Source organism: Mytilus galloprovincialis, chromosome 3, assembly GCF_965363235.1.
Source record: "Mytilus galloprovincialis chromosome 3, xbMytGall1.hap1.1, whole genome shotgun sequence".
NCBI lineage: Eukaryota > Metazoa > Mollusca > Bivalvia > Mytilida > Mytilidae > Mytilus > Mytilus galloprovincialis.
In genome coordinates this window covers 62265210-62282241 of record NC_134840.1, presented here as the reverse complement: position 1 = coordinate 62282241, position 17032 = coordinate 62265210, and the positions used below count along the sequence as shown (strand labels likewise).

Genomic DNA, 17032 nt, shown 5'->3' with positions numbered 1-17032 from the left:
CACATGAAAATCTTTTTTAATACGTGTGGTATTGGATTCGAGCGTCACTGATGAGTCTTTTGTAGACGAAACGCGCGTCTGGCGTATATACAAAATTTAGTCCTGGTATCTATGATGAGTTTATTGAAAACACCCGGGGCGACAGAAAAAAAGCACTCAGTCTCCCTCTATTAAAAGGTGACTCTTCAAAATACCGCTTTACCAAGTAATCTGATAAGTGATTATAATTTTTTTCTGCAATACACATAAACATTCTTCAATCTTGAATTGCTCTTTCTTTGATAACTTGATACACTTTTTTTGAGCTCTAAATGAAAAAGTGCGACGGAGACTTTTCGTAGCTTTTATTGAAGGCTTTATAACATATCGATCAAAAACAGCAATTACTGTTCCAAAGTCAATAGAATTTTGAGGTAGGTTTTTACAAGCTCACCAAATGTGTTACATTTCTTTGCATGCATACCCTGAATATTTCCAATACCATCGTGTATCAAAACTTTGTTCTTCATGTGCTTTTTAGTTAAATATTTGTTTGTTTTGAGATTGCGACACAATGAGGACTGCTCTACCCATATTGTGACTATTTGACCTATTATGTCTGTTTTGTTCACCCATCGTTGTAAATATCATGGAACTTTAAGCAACTGTCATACAAGTGAGAGGTTTAGCGCTATAAAACCAGGTTCAATCCACCATTTTCTACATTTGAAAATGCCTATATCAAGTCAGGAATATGACAGTTGTTGTCCATTCGGTTGATATGTTTTATAATTTGATTTTGCCATTTGATGAGGGACTTTCCATTTTGAATTTTCCTCAGAGTTCAGATTTTTTTTTTTATTTTACTCTTTTGATTATCATAATATTGGTATTATAATCATCCAACGACAAATATCTCTTTAGTCTTCGTTTAAAATTAACAGAGGTTATAAGGGCGTTTGATGAATCGTTTTTATACTGAAATACAGTTTTAGCCAAAGAGCTGAAGGTATTTTTAAGCATGAATTCACGGTCTCCGGATTGATGTCAATATCATCAGCTCCATCTTGTATTATACGACCACCTTCTTCGAAAGCAGCAATGCCATTTGGTATATAAGACATGTCTTGGATTCTGCCTATTTAAAAATACTTCTTTTATTCCTAAGAACGTCCGTGTAGTATTTTCGGCAAACCACCACCATAGTGTTGGCTGTTTTGTCGACCGGTACAAAATCAAACCGCTTTGAAAGTTCTTGAAGTTTATTTCTTCTTCTGGAAATAGGCGTATTATGTACCTTTTTACACTATTTTTTACAAAAAGAGGAGAAAGCGTTTGTGACCTGACAACACCGTTTCGGCTAATCTGTTTTAGATGTCTTTTTTTCCATCCATTTTATATATAAAAAAAATATGCACACCAGAAAAAGGTTACGACCGAGCAAAAAAAGAAATCAGATTAAGATAGGGTCTTTGCAAAATTCAAAAATCGTTTTAGGCTGCAGTTATCATACCGATCCATTAAAGGAAAAAAATAAGCACCTTTTTTTTATTTGTCGCTACACTTATATCAATACATTCATATCAAATAACTTTCTAGCAATACATTATAATAATAAAAAACACTGAGTGTATTTCTAACTTTTGATTACAGGCACTTGTCTCAGAATTTTTTTCTTTATACCTGTTTTATCAAGATACATCTATAATATTAAAAATTACGAGGTCCAATTTGTCAGCCGTCATCACGTAAAAACGACGAATCAAAGAATTCAACTTTATATACATGTATAACTAATTTAGTACAAAGGTGTAGATTAAAAATTACACCACTCCAGGCCCTTTTGTTTTCCACGTAATTAATATTGCCAATAATTAAGAAGTTCCGGGTCGAGTCCGATACCGATACCAATAGTATATTCACCTGTTACCTATTACCTTATCTGTACGTTCCGCATCTGACAGGCGCACCAACAAACGGTGTATTCAGGATTAATATGCTACATACACGGGTCATAATCACAGCACAGGTCAAATTGTTACCTATTGTAGTATTTTAATCAGTAAGACTTTCTAAGATAATAATACGAATACTAAAAATCTGGACTAAAAATAAGGCTTATAGGTACAGTTTTCAATTTGTTAGCGGGCATGACGTTAAACAGCGAATCAAAGAATTCAACTTTATTTATAACTAATATAGGACAATGCTGTTGATTAAAAAATACTCCATTCCAGGACCTTTTGTTTTCCAAATAATTAATATTACCAATAATTGATAAGTTCCAGTTCGACGGGTTCAAACAGAAAGATTTGAAAGCAGACGGAAAACTGTGCATCTTCAGTATATTCGGCATGACTTTATCAGATGACAATACTACTACTAAATTAAGGCTTGCGCATAGTTATATACTTTAATTCAGTCACGGACCCGCGATATCACGGGTGTGTTCTAGTAAACAGAAAAATTCTGAGACAATTGCCTTTGCTTTTAATCCAATATATAAAACGAGGAATTGTGAATAGTGGTACATTACAAGAATATATAAGAAGCTTCCCTACGTTGTGCTTATTTCACTTTCTGTACGGTTTGATTGCGTGAATGTATTTGATTGACTTCAGGAACTTACAATTCAGTCGTTGGTTCCTGTCTTGTTATATTTTTTTTTCGTCAATTTTACTGTTATAAATAAAACCGTTAATAGTTAAGAGCACATACTTTGAAAACATGTCCCAAAAAGACAGCCGTTTTTAGCATCTTGTATTGTAATGTTATAGACATAACTATGGGTGTTTTTTTTTAACTCGGACAAGTTCGCCTATTTTTCAACGCGTTAAATACTAACTTTTATTCAGTTAACATTGTTATTCCGAGATTCTCTCATTTATAAAGATTAACGATTTTGTCATGTGGTTGCCTTAAAACCTGACTGTTTGCCCATCGTTGAAGGTCGCATGCAGACCAATAGTTGCTTACAGCAAAGACTCTTGCAGATATTTGCCTTATAATGAATCTCCTGAGTCTTTAATATTTTTTTTTGTCAAATGCCCAATTCCTAAATCATCCATCTATAAATTCATGTCTTGGTTAACTTCTTTTAATTCCTGAATGCTGTTTCGTTAGTCCAAGGACATATAACACTTTGGAAAAAGCTTATAACAACTATTTATCAAAATCAAATAAAATATACAATAAACAATTGAATTAAATAAATTCTTCATTTCTTTTGCAAACAAATAATAAATACAAAACTAACATTGAAAACAAATAATATATACCAAAAACAACTTTAAAAACAAATGATATATACAAAAACAACATTGAAAACAAATAATTTATACCAAAAAAAATCAACATTGAAAATAAATAATATATACAAAAAACAACATTGAAAACAAATGATTTATACAAAAAACAACATTGAAAACAAATAATATATACAAAAACAACATTGAAAACAAATGATATATACAAAAAACAACATTGAAAACAAATAATATATACAAAAATAACACATTATTGAAAACAAATAATATTTACAAAAACCAATATTGAAAACAAAGAATATGTACAAAAAAACAACACTGAAAACAAATGATATATACAAAAACAAATAATATATACAGCAAACAACATAATTGAAAACAAATTATATATACAAAAAACAACATTGAAAACAAATGAAATATACAAAAATCAACATTGAAAACAAACATTATATACAAAAAACAACATTATTGAAAACAAATAATATATACAAAAAAACCCCATTGAAAACAACTAATATATACAAAAAACAACATTGAAAACAAATATATATACAAAAACAACATTGAAAACAAATGATATTAACAAAAAACAACATTATTGAAAATAAATAATATATACAAAAAACAATATTGAAAACCAATAATATATACTAAGAACAACATTGAAAATAAATAATATTTACAAAAAAACAACATTGAAAACAAATAATAATTACAAAAAAAAAAAAAAAAAAATGAAAACAAATAATAATATATACAAAAACAACATTATTGAAAGCAAATAACAATATTTAAAAAACATCATTGAAAACCAATAATATATTCTAAAAACAACATTAAAAACAAATAATATTTCCACAAAAAAAAATTAATGAAAACGAATAATATTTACAAAAACAACATTATTAAACACAAATAATATATACAAAAAAACAACATTACTGAAATCAAATAATATTTACAATAAACAATATCGAAAACAATTCATATATACAAAAAACAACATTGAAATCAAATTATTAATTAACATACACTATAACAATATATCATTTTATCAGACCACAGTTTGCGGAAGTAGTCAAGAAGACAATATTATGTTTTTCAGGGGTTGACAGGATACACGTGATCGTTGTTAGTTTCAACTTCAATATTATTATGCAATCAGATGTAATAAACAATGATTTCATACATTATTTTTTTTTGGTTTACACTTTATATAGGGCTTTATTTATGATCTTATTCCAGAGTGCACAATTCTTATTCTACATATTTCACCTTTATCAAAAATAGGAAATCTGTTTGGTCGTCCCATTTTGTTGTAGGGATGTTTAGATTAAGTGTCGAGTTAATATGTATATTATTTTGTGTTGTCTGCGAGAAAAAAAATCATTTTTCTGATCTAGTAACTAAATTCAAAACCAATATAGATAATGTTAACATATATATTTTATTGAACTGTGTAAATTAATAGGAATGCGAATGACAACATGCACCTACAATTCTTTTATGCGTTTCCCGTTTCGGTAACACATGACATTTGCGCGGGAACTTCTTACATAAACATCGTTTTTGGATTATTGAAACATGTGAAATGTACTGTAACAGTTATTGATTTTTGGAGGTAATGTGATATTATTTATTATTCAATAGTACATAATTTTACGTCAGGTTTGTACACATTAAGTCTCTGGTCAGTGGCGGATCTAGGGGAGGGGGGATAATCCGGAGGTTGAACCTCCCTTTTTTGTTGACGATCAATTCATTTGGATAGGGATATCAGTTGGAACTGACCCTTTATCCTGGGTTAGGATCCATGTCCCCATTCAAATGCATTGATCACCCCACAAAAGGGGAGATTCCAACCGGGAACCCTCCTGCTGGATCCGCCACTGCACACTACTCGTATATACAAAAAAAAACATTATTGAAAAAAAAATATACATATACAAAAATAAACATTTTTGAAAATAAATAATATATACAAAAAACAACATTTAAATCAAATAAAATCTTCATTTCTTTTATATAACATATACACAAAATAATAAACCTATGCTGGTTTGCTTGCAGAACCTTAAAATACAATTCTGAATATCTATCATTGATCAAGGACAGATATCGCTTTGTTAAAAGTTAGGAACAACAATTTTTTAAAAACAAATATAATATACAAAAATGTTTAAATTAAAAAAAAACCACTCAATTTCTTTCATTTAATATAAAACTAAAAAAAAATGTAAAACAAAATACATACAAAAATCTAAACAAAAAACATAGAAAAATGTAAACAAAAAACATATTTTTTTTAATAAAATCTTCCTTTTTTCTTATAATACATAATCACAAAATAATAAATGCATATTTGTTTCTTTGCATCACATTAAGATAGAATTTTTTAATAATATTTTGTTAGCCAAATGACAGATATCACTTTGAAATTTATTTTAGAACAACTTGTAAAAAGTATTAATACATGTATATATACAAAAAATATTTAAATTATTTAAAATTTTCATTTCTTTATACTTCTTTAACATAATAACCAGATAATAATAAGTGCTTTAATTGTTTCCTTGCTATATAATTAGTTAACCTGAGTCGGAGCTTTCATATGAATCTATAATAAAATCGTCATTCATTTTTAAATTCATTTCATTGCGAAAGTTTCTCCCAGCAAAAGAATCGCTTGACATATTATCACTAAAGTCATCATCAGCGTTTCTTTTCCTCTTTTCGTCTGGTGATTGTAATGACTGTTCTGACATGTAATTTTTACTGTCGACACGATTCTCGGCTGATTGGTCATCGGAACTCTGGTATGGATCTATATAGAATACTTCAGCGTCTTCCCTGAATCGGACATGTTTAAGGCAACTTGAAAATTGGTCGTTTGAATCCGTGTTAAATTTCATATCTGACCCGCTTAAATTATCATTGCTTAATAATTGTATATCCTCTGCGAGTTCAAATGATGGCATTGAGAACGAACCGGTACTGGAATCACAGTGCGTTTCGGATTCGGCTGGTTTTGGTTCAGGCCATTGCATGGATTCTTTTTTTATGACTTTTGCTTTAATCTTTTTCTTCCTTTTTGATTTCTTCTTGCCTGATTTAGTGCTGCTATCTTTTTTATCAATCGTTTCCTGAATAGGGAAAAGTGGATCCAGCATCCCTCGACGAGGAAGAGAAAAAAGAGGGGCTAATAAAGGTTGTGACGGAGTTTTTAAATGATCGTACGCTTGGTTAAATGGTTCAATTTCAGTTTTCTCTAGTCCTATGGCCTTTTTCTCAGCGTATGGTGTACAAGTAATTATATCGCCAAGATGTTTGTTGTTTTCTATTTGGCTAACTTTATTGTTGATTTTGTTCTTAGATGTTTTCCATTTTGTCAGTTCTTCTTCTGGCATATCTATAACTGAACCATCATCAGATATTTCGTCGCCGCCTCCATCCGTAATAACCAATGCCCCATTATATAACACTCTACTACCTGGTGTTCTGAATCCAAAAGATGGATCTGCCTTTATGTCAGACAATGCATTATCACGAAATAAACCAATGGCTTCATTGTGAAAACATTTCCTTGAAATGTCATTTTTCTCTGACAGACTATTTTCTAAAGTGCTCTCAATGTGCATCTTTGTACCTAAAATGAGATCAGACATTTAAGCATGCTTTATGTGATAACAAAACACAAAATGATGTACAGAGTTAAGTATTTCAACTGATGCATATATTACAGGATTAGCCAATGTACCATTAGACATACAAGCATATAACAAATAAAAAGTTGTGATTGATAATCGAGAAAAGAATACAAGATAAGGTATACGTCCAAAGGCAATCTAATTAAAATATTGATCTCTGATTACGTTATACTACATAGAGATAAATATTATACAATTACTGTCTTTTGATGAGGCAAATATGCGGTTTTATTGACTTTTGAAAAATGATATTCACTAAGGCCGACGGCCGAAGTGAATATCAGTTTTTCAAAAGTCAATTAAACCCCATATTTACCGAAACAAAAGACAGTAATTGTTTTATTCCATATTCCGAGAGAAGAACATGTATTTAATGAATAACATATACCAAAACAAATTTTACATGAAACATTTAACCGTAACGTTGCATGTAAAAGCGTGTGACGTTTAGCTCGGTGAATAACACTTTCTCAGGTGAATATGCTTTTTTATTCAAAATCCAATTCATATAGAGAAACCTACTAATATAATACCAATATGGAATAATTCTGATTACGTTATACTACATATTGATCTCTGATTACGTTATACTACATATTGATCTCTGATTACGTTATACTACTATATGTAGTATAACGTAATCATTTTAATTAGATTGGTCCAAAGGAATATATGTCATATAATCCATAACAGTCAAACAATCCATGATAGTGCCCATAGACTTCCACTTTACCATCAGGAACCCTTGGTCAACTAGCAAGAAGCAGCATGAAGCTTTATCAAGAAATCATAAATTTAGCATTTCTTTACTTAACGAGAGAACTTAATAAATAAAAGTAGTGCAATAATAAGAAAATAAAACAAAAGAGTTATTTAAATCAGAATAGATGCGATATATTCAGGTGTACATCGCACAGAAAACAGTGATCATTATTTAAATCAGAATAGATGCGATATATTCAGTTGTAAATCGCACAGAAAATAGTGATCATTATTTAAATCAGAATAGATGCGATATATTCAGGTGTACATCGCACAGAAAACAGTGATCATTATTTAAATCAGAATAGATGCAATATATTCAGTTGTAAATCGCACAGAAAATAGTGATCATTGTGCTCTTTAAACTTTTATAATAATAAGCTTTGAGTTTCGATTACTGGAAAATTTACGATTTGTAATGTGAATGCATGACTGATGCGATTTTGAAAATAGTCCGCTATGTAAGTAGAATATATAGTTCGTCTATATGTAGACGTAACATTTTTTACTACTATACCTTCTTTCTCTTTCGTCAGGCTATCACTTGCAAATTGTCTTTCCCTTAAAGCACTGCTTACAGTTTCATCATCACTTTTAGTTGTCATGGCTTTCTCAACATTCTTACTTTCTGTGAAGACCATGTCATCCAAGTTGTTTGTATCTTGTTTAGAAAAAAAAAACATGTATCATGATTGCGTTCATTGTTGTTCTGACTCCTAGGTTCTATTGGCAGTATTATTTTCCTGTGGATTCATTAATATTCGTTGAATACCAATTTTGGTGTCTTTCGTGGGTTCAGAGGAACCACGAAATTAAATGTTCAACGAATTAGAAATTTTCTTTGGAAACTAATGTAGACTTTGCCAAAACAACGAAATTAAATATCCACAAGCATGCTAGTTTTCCTCAATCCAAGAAAATTGATACCAACGAAAATAAATGAATCTACAGGAAAATAATACTGTTAGATTGCTCTCGTTATAACACTTTTTAAAAACTTAATATACAATTAAGAAGCCTGCTTATTCTGAATAAATGTATAAACTACTTGATTGTACTGAACAAAGAAAGTCTACTAGACGAGCTACGCTAGTATGGAAAGACCATGTTCTGGATCAACACAACACAGCAATGAAAGCAATCATCACATGCTAAAATTTATTACATGTTGTAAAAAGTACACCTACCTGTAATGAGTTCCACTGATTTTTTATTCATTTTGAAATTTTGCGGTCTGTTTTCCATTAGGTTTTCATCCTTTTCGTTTGGCAAATCATCATCGTTTACATCATCTGGATTGTCGTACCCAAAGAAACTGTCAAATGATGCACTGCTAACAATAAACGATTCGTCATCATTTGCATTTTGATCTTTTTTTAAATACACACCATCAGAGGGCAGAGTATTGGTATCACAGAATAGGTTAACAGCTTTCGAATTATCAATAGGATGCGTTTGTTGTAAGCTTTGCCTTGTCCCTGGAAAATCAAAGACAAAATGTAAAATGTGTCAATTTAACTTGTATGCTGGCCTACTGATGTGGTTTGTTGCGTACACTGTTACAATGAGATAACGGCTTCTGAATGAGATAGTGTTTGTCATTGCCAAGGTAGCATATGTCAATTTTAAATACTGAAAAGCCAAACAGTTGTCTTTTCTAAAGACTTTTTAAAATTATGTTTTAAATTTCATGTTCATTGATATTTGATACGATATATACAATAACATTAACACGAATTGTTAAAAACTATAACAAAGTACAACCGCCAAAAACACCCGTCGACTTTTTTTTGCAATGTAATGGCTGGTGGCTGTCTCATAGTTTCTAAAATAAAAATTGCGAAATAGGGGTATGATTTTCACAGCTATCCACATATGACAGCATTGACAGAAATCACCACATACTAGAAATGATTTTATATAGTGTAAAATGTAAACCCACCTGTTTTGAGTTCCGCTGATTTTTCATTTACTTTAAAACTTTGCATGTTTTCCATTATGTTTTCATCCTTTTCGTTTGGCAAATCAGTGTCTTCACCATCTGGATTGTCGTACCCAAAGAAACTGTCAAATGATGCACTGCTAACAGTAAACGATTCTTCATCATTTGTATTTTGATCTTTTTCCAAATACACACCATGAGCGGGCAGATCATCTTTGTTAAAGCATTGGTCCGCAGCTTTCGAATTATCAATAAAATCTTTCTGTTGTAATCTTTGTCTTGTTCCTGGAAAATGAAAAAAACACAATATGTAGAATGGTGTCAATTTACCTAGTATGTTGGTCTACTGATGTAGTTGGTTGCGTGCACCGTTACAGTGGGGTTATTGCTTTTAATGAAGCAGTCTTTGCCATTTCAAAGGAAGCATATTTAGATTTCAAAGACTGATTACATGTAAGGTTCAAATGGCTATGGCTAAAATACATAAAATTATTCAAAATTTCTCATACCTAATATACTACATGTATTTCTTGTTTTAGCCTCTCCAGCCTCAATTAAATCAATTATTGAATGGGCATCGTCTGTTGCTCCACCATCGTCTTTTTTAAGGATTTCAACCATGACATCTTTCGTCATTTTGGTTCCATTTGATTTGCCTTCTGTATACGTTTCTTGATTATGAATTGGTTCTTGTTTTTCGTCACAAACATCTTTCTGTTCAACAGCTAGTTGAAATCTAGTTACTATGTGTATTTCGGAATTCCCTCCATAAGGTTCTTCGCTGAAATCCGATTTATACGGAGGATATTCCGAATCAACTGTTTCTGCAGCGGAGCTTTCTGATTCCTCCTCATAAGTTTCCTTTCTTTTAGAATCTACATCATTGATATATTCATTTGTTGTCGTTTCTTTGTTTTCTGTATCGTATCGTAAGTCGTTATCACATATAGGTCCAATCTGAAATAAGCCCTTGCTTTCCTTCAGTGCTTTCTTCCTTTTTAAGTATACATCAACGGCTAGGACCCAATAAGCTGTGTTAAGAGAGCGTCTATCTCTGTCTGCTTCTTCTCTTGCAGTAATTTCAACTTTGTCAGAAGAAGATACTTCGTTTGCAATTGCCAAAAATGTTTGATTCCTAAGTTCACCGTTTACTGCTTTCTGACATTTTGCAATTTCAAGTTCCATGTTGTCTTTATCGCAATCGTCACTTTTGTTTAATTCATCCGGCTTATATCTTTCATCGTTATTAAGCCAATATTCAAAGTCATCATAGGTTTCGCATGAACTTAATTCTGATACTGACCTATGACTATCAAGCACATCAGACTGGTCAGAAAATATTACCATGCTCCTCTCGGTATAAAATATGTTTTCGGTAGTCTCAGCCAATTGTAAGTCTTGTTTCCATTTCTCATTCAGTCTTCCTAAAATGGTACGTTTATAAGCCTGTTCTTTTTCATCTATTTTATTAGTTATATAAACTTTCTCTTGAGCTGTACGTTCTGAACCAGGATTAGAAATATCACATTTCTTATTATGTTCTATAAAATAATATTAAACGACCGCTATATTTATGAACAAATATTTGAATGTCAACACAGTTACTTGCTGTGAAAAAAAAGAAAACTGATTGAAAAAATTTAAGTACATGTAATTCTTTGTCTTTTAATGTTTTTTTCAAGTAAAAGATAAGAAAGAATTTGAATAACATAATATACTAGTACCTAAGAACTTACAATAAAAACAGTATGGATAACGCGCTTAATTCTGTGTTGCTGATATAAAAGTGTAAGTGTTCAGGAACAGAGAGCTATACTATTTTATAAAAAGTCAAAACTAATTCGTATTTAAAGAAACAGTCAGGATGTACTGTTAATAACATAATCAGGATTTAGAAGCAATTTGGCAAATAAAACCTGTAGTTATTTTAAATAATGCACAAACTAGTTACTATAATACTGATGTAAATTACCTTTACAGCAAGAGTCAGCAAATAACATTTTATAATCCTCTTCATCAGTTTTAATTTCCCCTATTGGAGCCCCATGAACTGCCGAGGGTACACTGTCTGTATCTGTTGAATTGTACATATCGTGCTTCTTCAGCCACCTCTTGAAAGCTCTCTCTGACCCACAAGAGCTGATGGACCACATAGAGCTGTCGGTATCAAGATCGGATATTACTGGAGGATTTTCGTTTATATAGCGAAGATCTAATTTGGGCACAATCAGATTTTCTCGAAGATACTCATCATCTGCTAAATCATCATTAGATTCTGGGGCATGGGCTGCCCAGTTGTATGGAATAGCACTAATGGTCGTATAGTAAGACAAGGTCGAGGGATGTGACATGCAGGATTCTGTAGGTGTGAAGTCGCTCCTGTGAAACTCAGACCTATACATCTGGCCTCCTGATAAGGCATATTTGGTTTGATGAGTATTTGTATCCCGGAGATCTTCCTCAGAAGAAAAATATTCATAAGTTGTCGGTGGTGATATGCTCTGTATATTGTTGTCCGAGCTATCAATTCTTGGATCTCCGTGATTTTCTTGCTGATCAATCGGATTTGTCTACAATACAACCAACACATGTGTACGAATTAAAGATGATAATGGGGTAGATGCCAACAAAAACGCGAAAAAAGCTATGCCAAAATTTAAATTGTAAAAAAAAAAAATGGTTCGCTTTCATTTTCTACAATTTTACTGGCGGTTATCGAAGTCAAATATACTTTACAATTCTTAATATCTGACATTCTGATAATAATTGACATTTCCACAAAACATGGTTATAAGACATAATTTCGTATACAGTGATTTCACACAGATGTCTGATGTTTTAACAGAATATCTTATCTATTGATTATCATTTCTGTAAGGATGTTGGTTTGTTTTAAATAGTTTAGTGTCCTAATCAGGTATTGGTTTTTTTTATTACTATATCATTCTTACCATTGTGCTATTATTGACTATTCTATTCAGTGCTGACTGTAAGAAATCCTTAATATAACCAACTGCATGATCTGAAAACCAAAAAAAAAAAAAACTCCACTCAAGTAACAATCTAAAAATTTTGATAGAATAAAATGAGCCACAAAAAAAACTAACATATCCAAAACAAATGTTTTTAGAAAATAAGCCAATCTCGGTTGCTCTTGGAATGAGGAAATTCTCACAGAAAATAAACGATAACAGCAAAACAAAAACAAAAATCAACTGTTAAAAATACAAGAATGATTTTTTTCTTCACTTATAACAATAGAATGGAGGGTGTATTTATTGTATCAATAATACCTGGTACATTAACTAATGCATCTCCCATCAATGTTGTCAACTTGTTGGTACTGACTGTATTATCACTTTCTGTTTGAACAGAGGCATCCATAGTACACGTCTGATAGGTTTGGGTTTCTTTGTTTTCTAATTGACTAACAAAGTATTTCGGAAGGATATCCTGCAAGATGGCTGTTGCTCTCAACAACTTGTCTCCATCTGACTCCTTGGTGGACTCGTACTTCCTATTTGACTGCAACTCAGCCTGTGAACGGTTGTCATTGAAATCCTGAAAAAGAAGTAAAAATAATGAAAACTAGGTGAAAGTACAATGAGCGCACTAAAGGATTAATATCATAGATATTTTTTTCATTTCTAATCAACCTTTGCGCCATATACTAGTAAAGTGTGACCGTTGGATTTGTGTTCATGAAACATAATTCCAAAATTTTAAATGTTGCCTCAAATAACGGATATTGGAACATTAAATGATACCACTGTTATGGTATAAATCTTTTCATTATCCATCTACTATTTAACTTAGTAACTAAACAATTCTTCATTATTTGAATTTTAAGAATAGAAAACATAAATAATGGACGCATTTCGTAGCATAACAGCCTTGGAGATAAGATCGTATTTTTGTGTGTACAGTATTATATCGTTCACATTACCAAAACTTACCAAACTTAAACATTCGTGTGCTATTCTTCTTGCATCTGCAATATTCTGTTTAAACTCCTGGTCCCTGATTAGAACTTGAAACATGTTCAGTTCTGTAAAAACGGAAAATAAATCATTGTGTCAACTCTTATTCTTTGGTGATAATTGTCATTACTTAAAGATGTTTTGTGAAAAGTAATATAAAAAAAATGTTTCTATTAAAAAAAATGTAAGTATGCTATGAACATCAATATTATTCATTTTGTAAAAATAATCCATTTCTCCATTTGAACTGTACACTTAACAACAAAATTATTTTCATTTATCTGTGTACATTACGGTAAATTGCGGATTTTTGTACAAGGTTCTAGATGTTTTTTCTACAATTGTTTTTAAAATATTTAACAGCAGTGTAATACTATTACTTTAAATATCCACCCTTTATTTTATTGATTTTGTATTAACTTGTAACATAGATCAAATTTATTCGTTCAGTGTATATTCACTTGTGTTAATATATCTTTTGATTGATTAAAGCCATTTCAATTGATTCTTTATAGTGTGTCTTTCTATGTTGTGATGTCACACTATTGTTTCAGTTAAGGGTGAAGGTTGGCACCTATTTAAACGTTTAAACCCGCTGCAATATGTTTGCACCGGTCCTAAGTTAGGAATCTGATATTCAGTGTTTGTTGTTTGTTGATGTTTTTCATAAGTGTTTCTCGTTTTTTATATAAATTATACCGTTTGTTTTCCCGTTTGAATGGTTTTACTCTAGTCATTTTTTGTGCCCTTTAATTGCAGCTTGTTGTTTAACTGTGAGCTAAGGCCCCGTATTGAAGACTATACTTTGATCAATTATGGTTTACTTTTATAAATTGTGACATGGATAGAGAGTTTTTTCATCGGCACTCATATCACATATTTTATCTAGATGCACTTACTAGAAATGTGCATTTGGGTACAGGTTAGTGTAAAAGTTCGTAATGTGAAGATATAACTGAAGCTTAAAATTTTCATATATTAACATATGAAGCAAGATCTAACTCCAACTTGCCATTTGAAGCTATCCGCTTCGTAAAGCTATGCGTGTTTTGAGAGCACACTAACGATTTGGTGTCATGGAGAAACAATTGCGAACATTGACCCATCTGCATACTTACGTTTTGGTGTCATAGGACCAGTGATTTTCATGATATCTATTAGATATCCAGATAGTTTACAATGCTCATGAATATCTGAAAGATATAATGATACTTGTAAATCGGACATACCCTTGTGTGTGGGTGGTGAAAGAGTAGAGGGATGCAACACAGTTTCTGTCAAATCCCTAAAAAAATTGCAATGAAATTATTGAATGATAAAAAATCGAACTGTTAGCCGTATTTATTTCTCAAAAATAAATATAAAGCAAACAATGACAGTATTTGTCTGTTCAATGAAACTGACTGTTTATCACTTTGTTCATTAAGCTGTATTCAATAACTTAGTCATGATAACTTAACTATAGTAGAAAAGATGCTCTGAAAAGTCCGAATATCACACCACTTTAAGGCACTTATGTTATTTCTTTGAGTCTGTACCGTCGAGTCTGTTTGGTACGTGCTGTTTTAATTTCAAATAACAGAATTTGCTTGCGATAGTATTTTACATAAAACTATTCTATATGGAATGAAAGTTATTGATTACGACCTTCTTTTACTTTAGGGGTCCCAACCCATACAGAGCTATACTACTAACACTAGCCCTTACCCTAAAACCTAACCCTAACCTTAAACATCCCGCCGATAACTTCACAGCAAAATCTTCAAACAGAACACTCTAGATTCTAATCTTACCCAAAACAAAATAAAAAGGAGTACTGAGAAAAGAACGCATTCATATAGGTAACGCATTAGTACCGAGACAATATCAGAAACAGTTTTTTTTTGTTTTTTTCTAATCTTGTTAGTTCATATTGGCACATAAGCTGCTAAATGTTATATAGATATTAGCATATAGGGATTAAAAAGATATTTGCAGTATTTTTGTGGATTTGTTTTTACAACACAAGCCTGTTATTTGTGATTTTTCTTTAAAACGAAATGAAACCACTCTTTGTATTCAACAGTATATATAATCATCGGATGTCAATGGAAAAATGTATTGAACTAAAAAAAAAAGATAGGGACACGATACTACATGTAAATGAATAAAGAATATATAGTAACTCACCCATTGTTGATTTTCATCCACAATCGGACAGTGTGTCGTACGATAATTAACGATAAACGATAAAAGATCGCAGAGCGGGTTGCTAGAAATCTGTACGCAATGACGAATTTTTCGCAACTGACTTGGGCGGAAGTCGAAATTTACTTGGAAACGTTCTGTGACGTTGCTTCATTGTTAGCAAAAATAATTATGAGAACTCTCTCAATATAAACCTCTGTAGATATAGCATCCTTCAACGTTGCAGAATTGTTCGAGACTGATAAAATTCGTATTAACAAGAAAAACGGGTCGGCATTCGCTAATGTTTCAGAATAATTGTTTGACCATTTCTAGTAATTCTTAAAGGACGGACACAATGACAATGAAGTTACGCACGGCATTGGTGCCACTCAGCGTTACACAAAGTTCCCAATGAATCTCGACTATTTTGACGTTGTTCCAAGACAAGATTCAAAAGTTTACCTTACTTTAGCCTACTCATGTGAAAATGCTGCTTAAAGTGACCGTATAATTTACATTGTCCTAACAGATTTTCGATGTTGCTTCTTTATATGCTTTAGTTTTTCAAGATGGGCTATAGATGCAAAGTTATATATATATGACAAAAAGTTAAAACACAAATTTTAAAAACGCACAATTTTTAATTTTGCAAAATATTGTCTCCAACCAACAATTTGAGGTCTTGTAGTATGATTTAAAATCTATTTTGTATATTTTTAGGCGTCTTTTATCTTCAAAATGTTTTGAAACTTAAAAACTTAGTTTGACAGTATGCGTGAAACAAATGAAGGAAAAATCAAAGGCTAACGCTTAACTCTTAGGACGAGCGTGCTTCCAACATATCACGTTGATTGTGTTTACTTACAACTTTCGATGCCTTATTTTTTAATTCTCTTTTATATTTGTGTATTTTAAGTTTGATCTCTTTTCGTAAAATTTAACAATGTTCACCTTTGCCAGAGCATGATCTATCTTAGCTATTTAAAAAATTGTTAATATTTCGTTTCTTTTTTCTGTCTCTTTTCTCCAATTACACGTTTCTATTTTTGCTGTAATTTGGTAATTTATCTTCCTTTTTTCAATTTTCTTAAATATTCAAATGCTTATTACATTGATATTGTTTTAGATGTAGGTGTAGTAAATCGCAAGATATTTTTCTTTTCATGATCTCATTTTATCAATAATTTGTCTATAAGTCCGTTTTATTTTATTTTTATGAACATT

At 31.3% G+C, this 17032-nt stretch overlaps 1 protein-coding gene across 1 annotated transcript; it reads right to left on the bottom strand.

Annotated features, from left to right (window-relative positions):
* Window positions 1–3327: 3327 nt before the first annotated feature.
* On the bottom strand, window positions 3328–15901 carry LOC143068573 (uncharacterized). Its single transcript, XM_076242753.1, has 11 exons — window positions 15809–15901; window positions 14758–14832; window positions 13616–13707; window positions 12953–13220; window positions 12611–12681; window positions 11632–12229; window positions 10169–11200; window positions 9660–9944; window positions 8905–9195; window positions 8235–8378; window positions 3328–6894 (listed from the first exon to the last, which is right to left on the bottom strand). Exons 1-11 carry the CDS (start codon window positions 15810–15812, stop codon window positions 5837–5839), a joined length of 3918 nt encoding a protein of 1305 aa, XP_076098868.1. The 5' UTR covers window positions 15813–15901; the 3' UTR covers window positions 3328–5836.
* Window positions 15902–17032: the final 1131 nt, after the last annotated feature.

What these genes read in the sequence shown, in the direction of transcription:
- LOC143068573 (XM_076242753.1), bottom strand. An exon ending in TGCTGACTCTTGCTGTAAAG is followed by an intron (nt 11,201 to 11,631) that starts GTAATTTACATC and finishes ATTATTTTATAG; the next exon opens with AACATAATAAGAAATGTGAT. An exon ending in AAATACATGTAGTATATTAG is followed by an intron (nt 9,945 to 10,168) that starts GTATGAGAAATT and finishes TTCATTTTCCAG; the next exon opens with GAACAAGACAAAGATTACAA.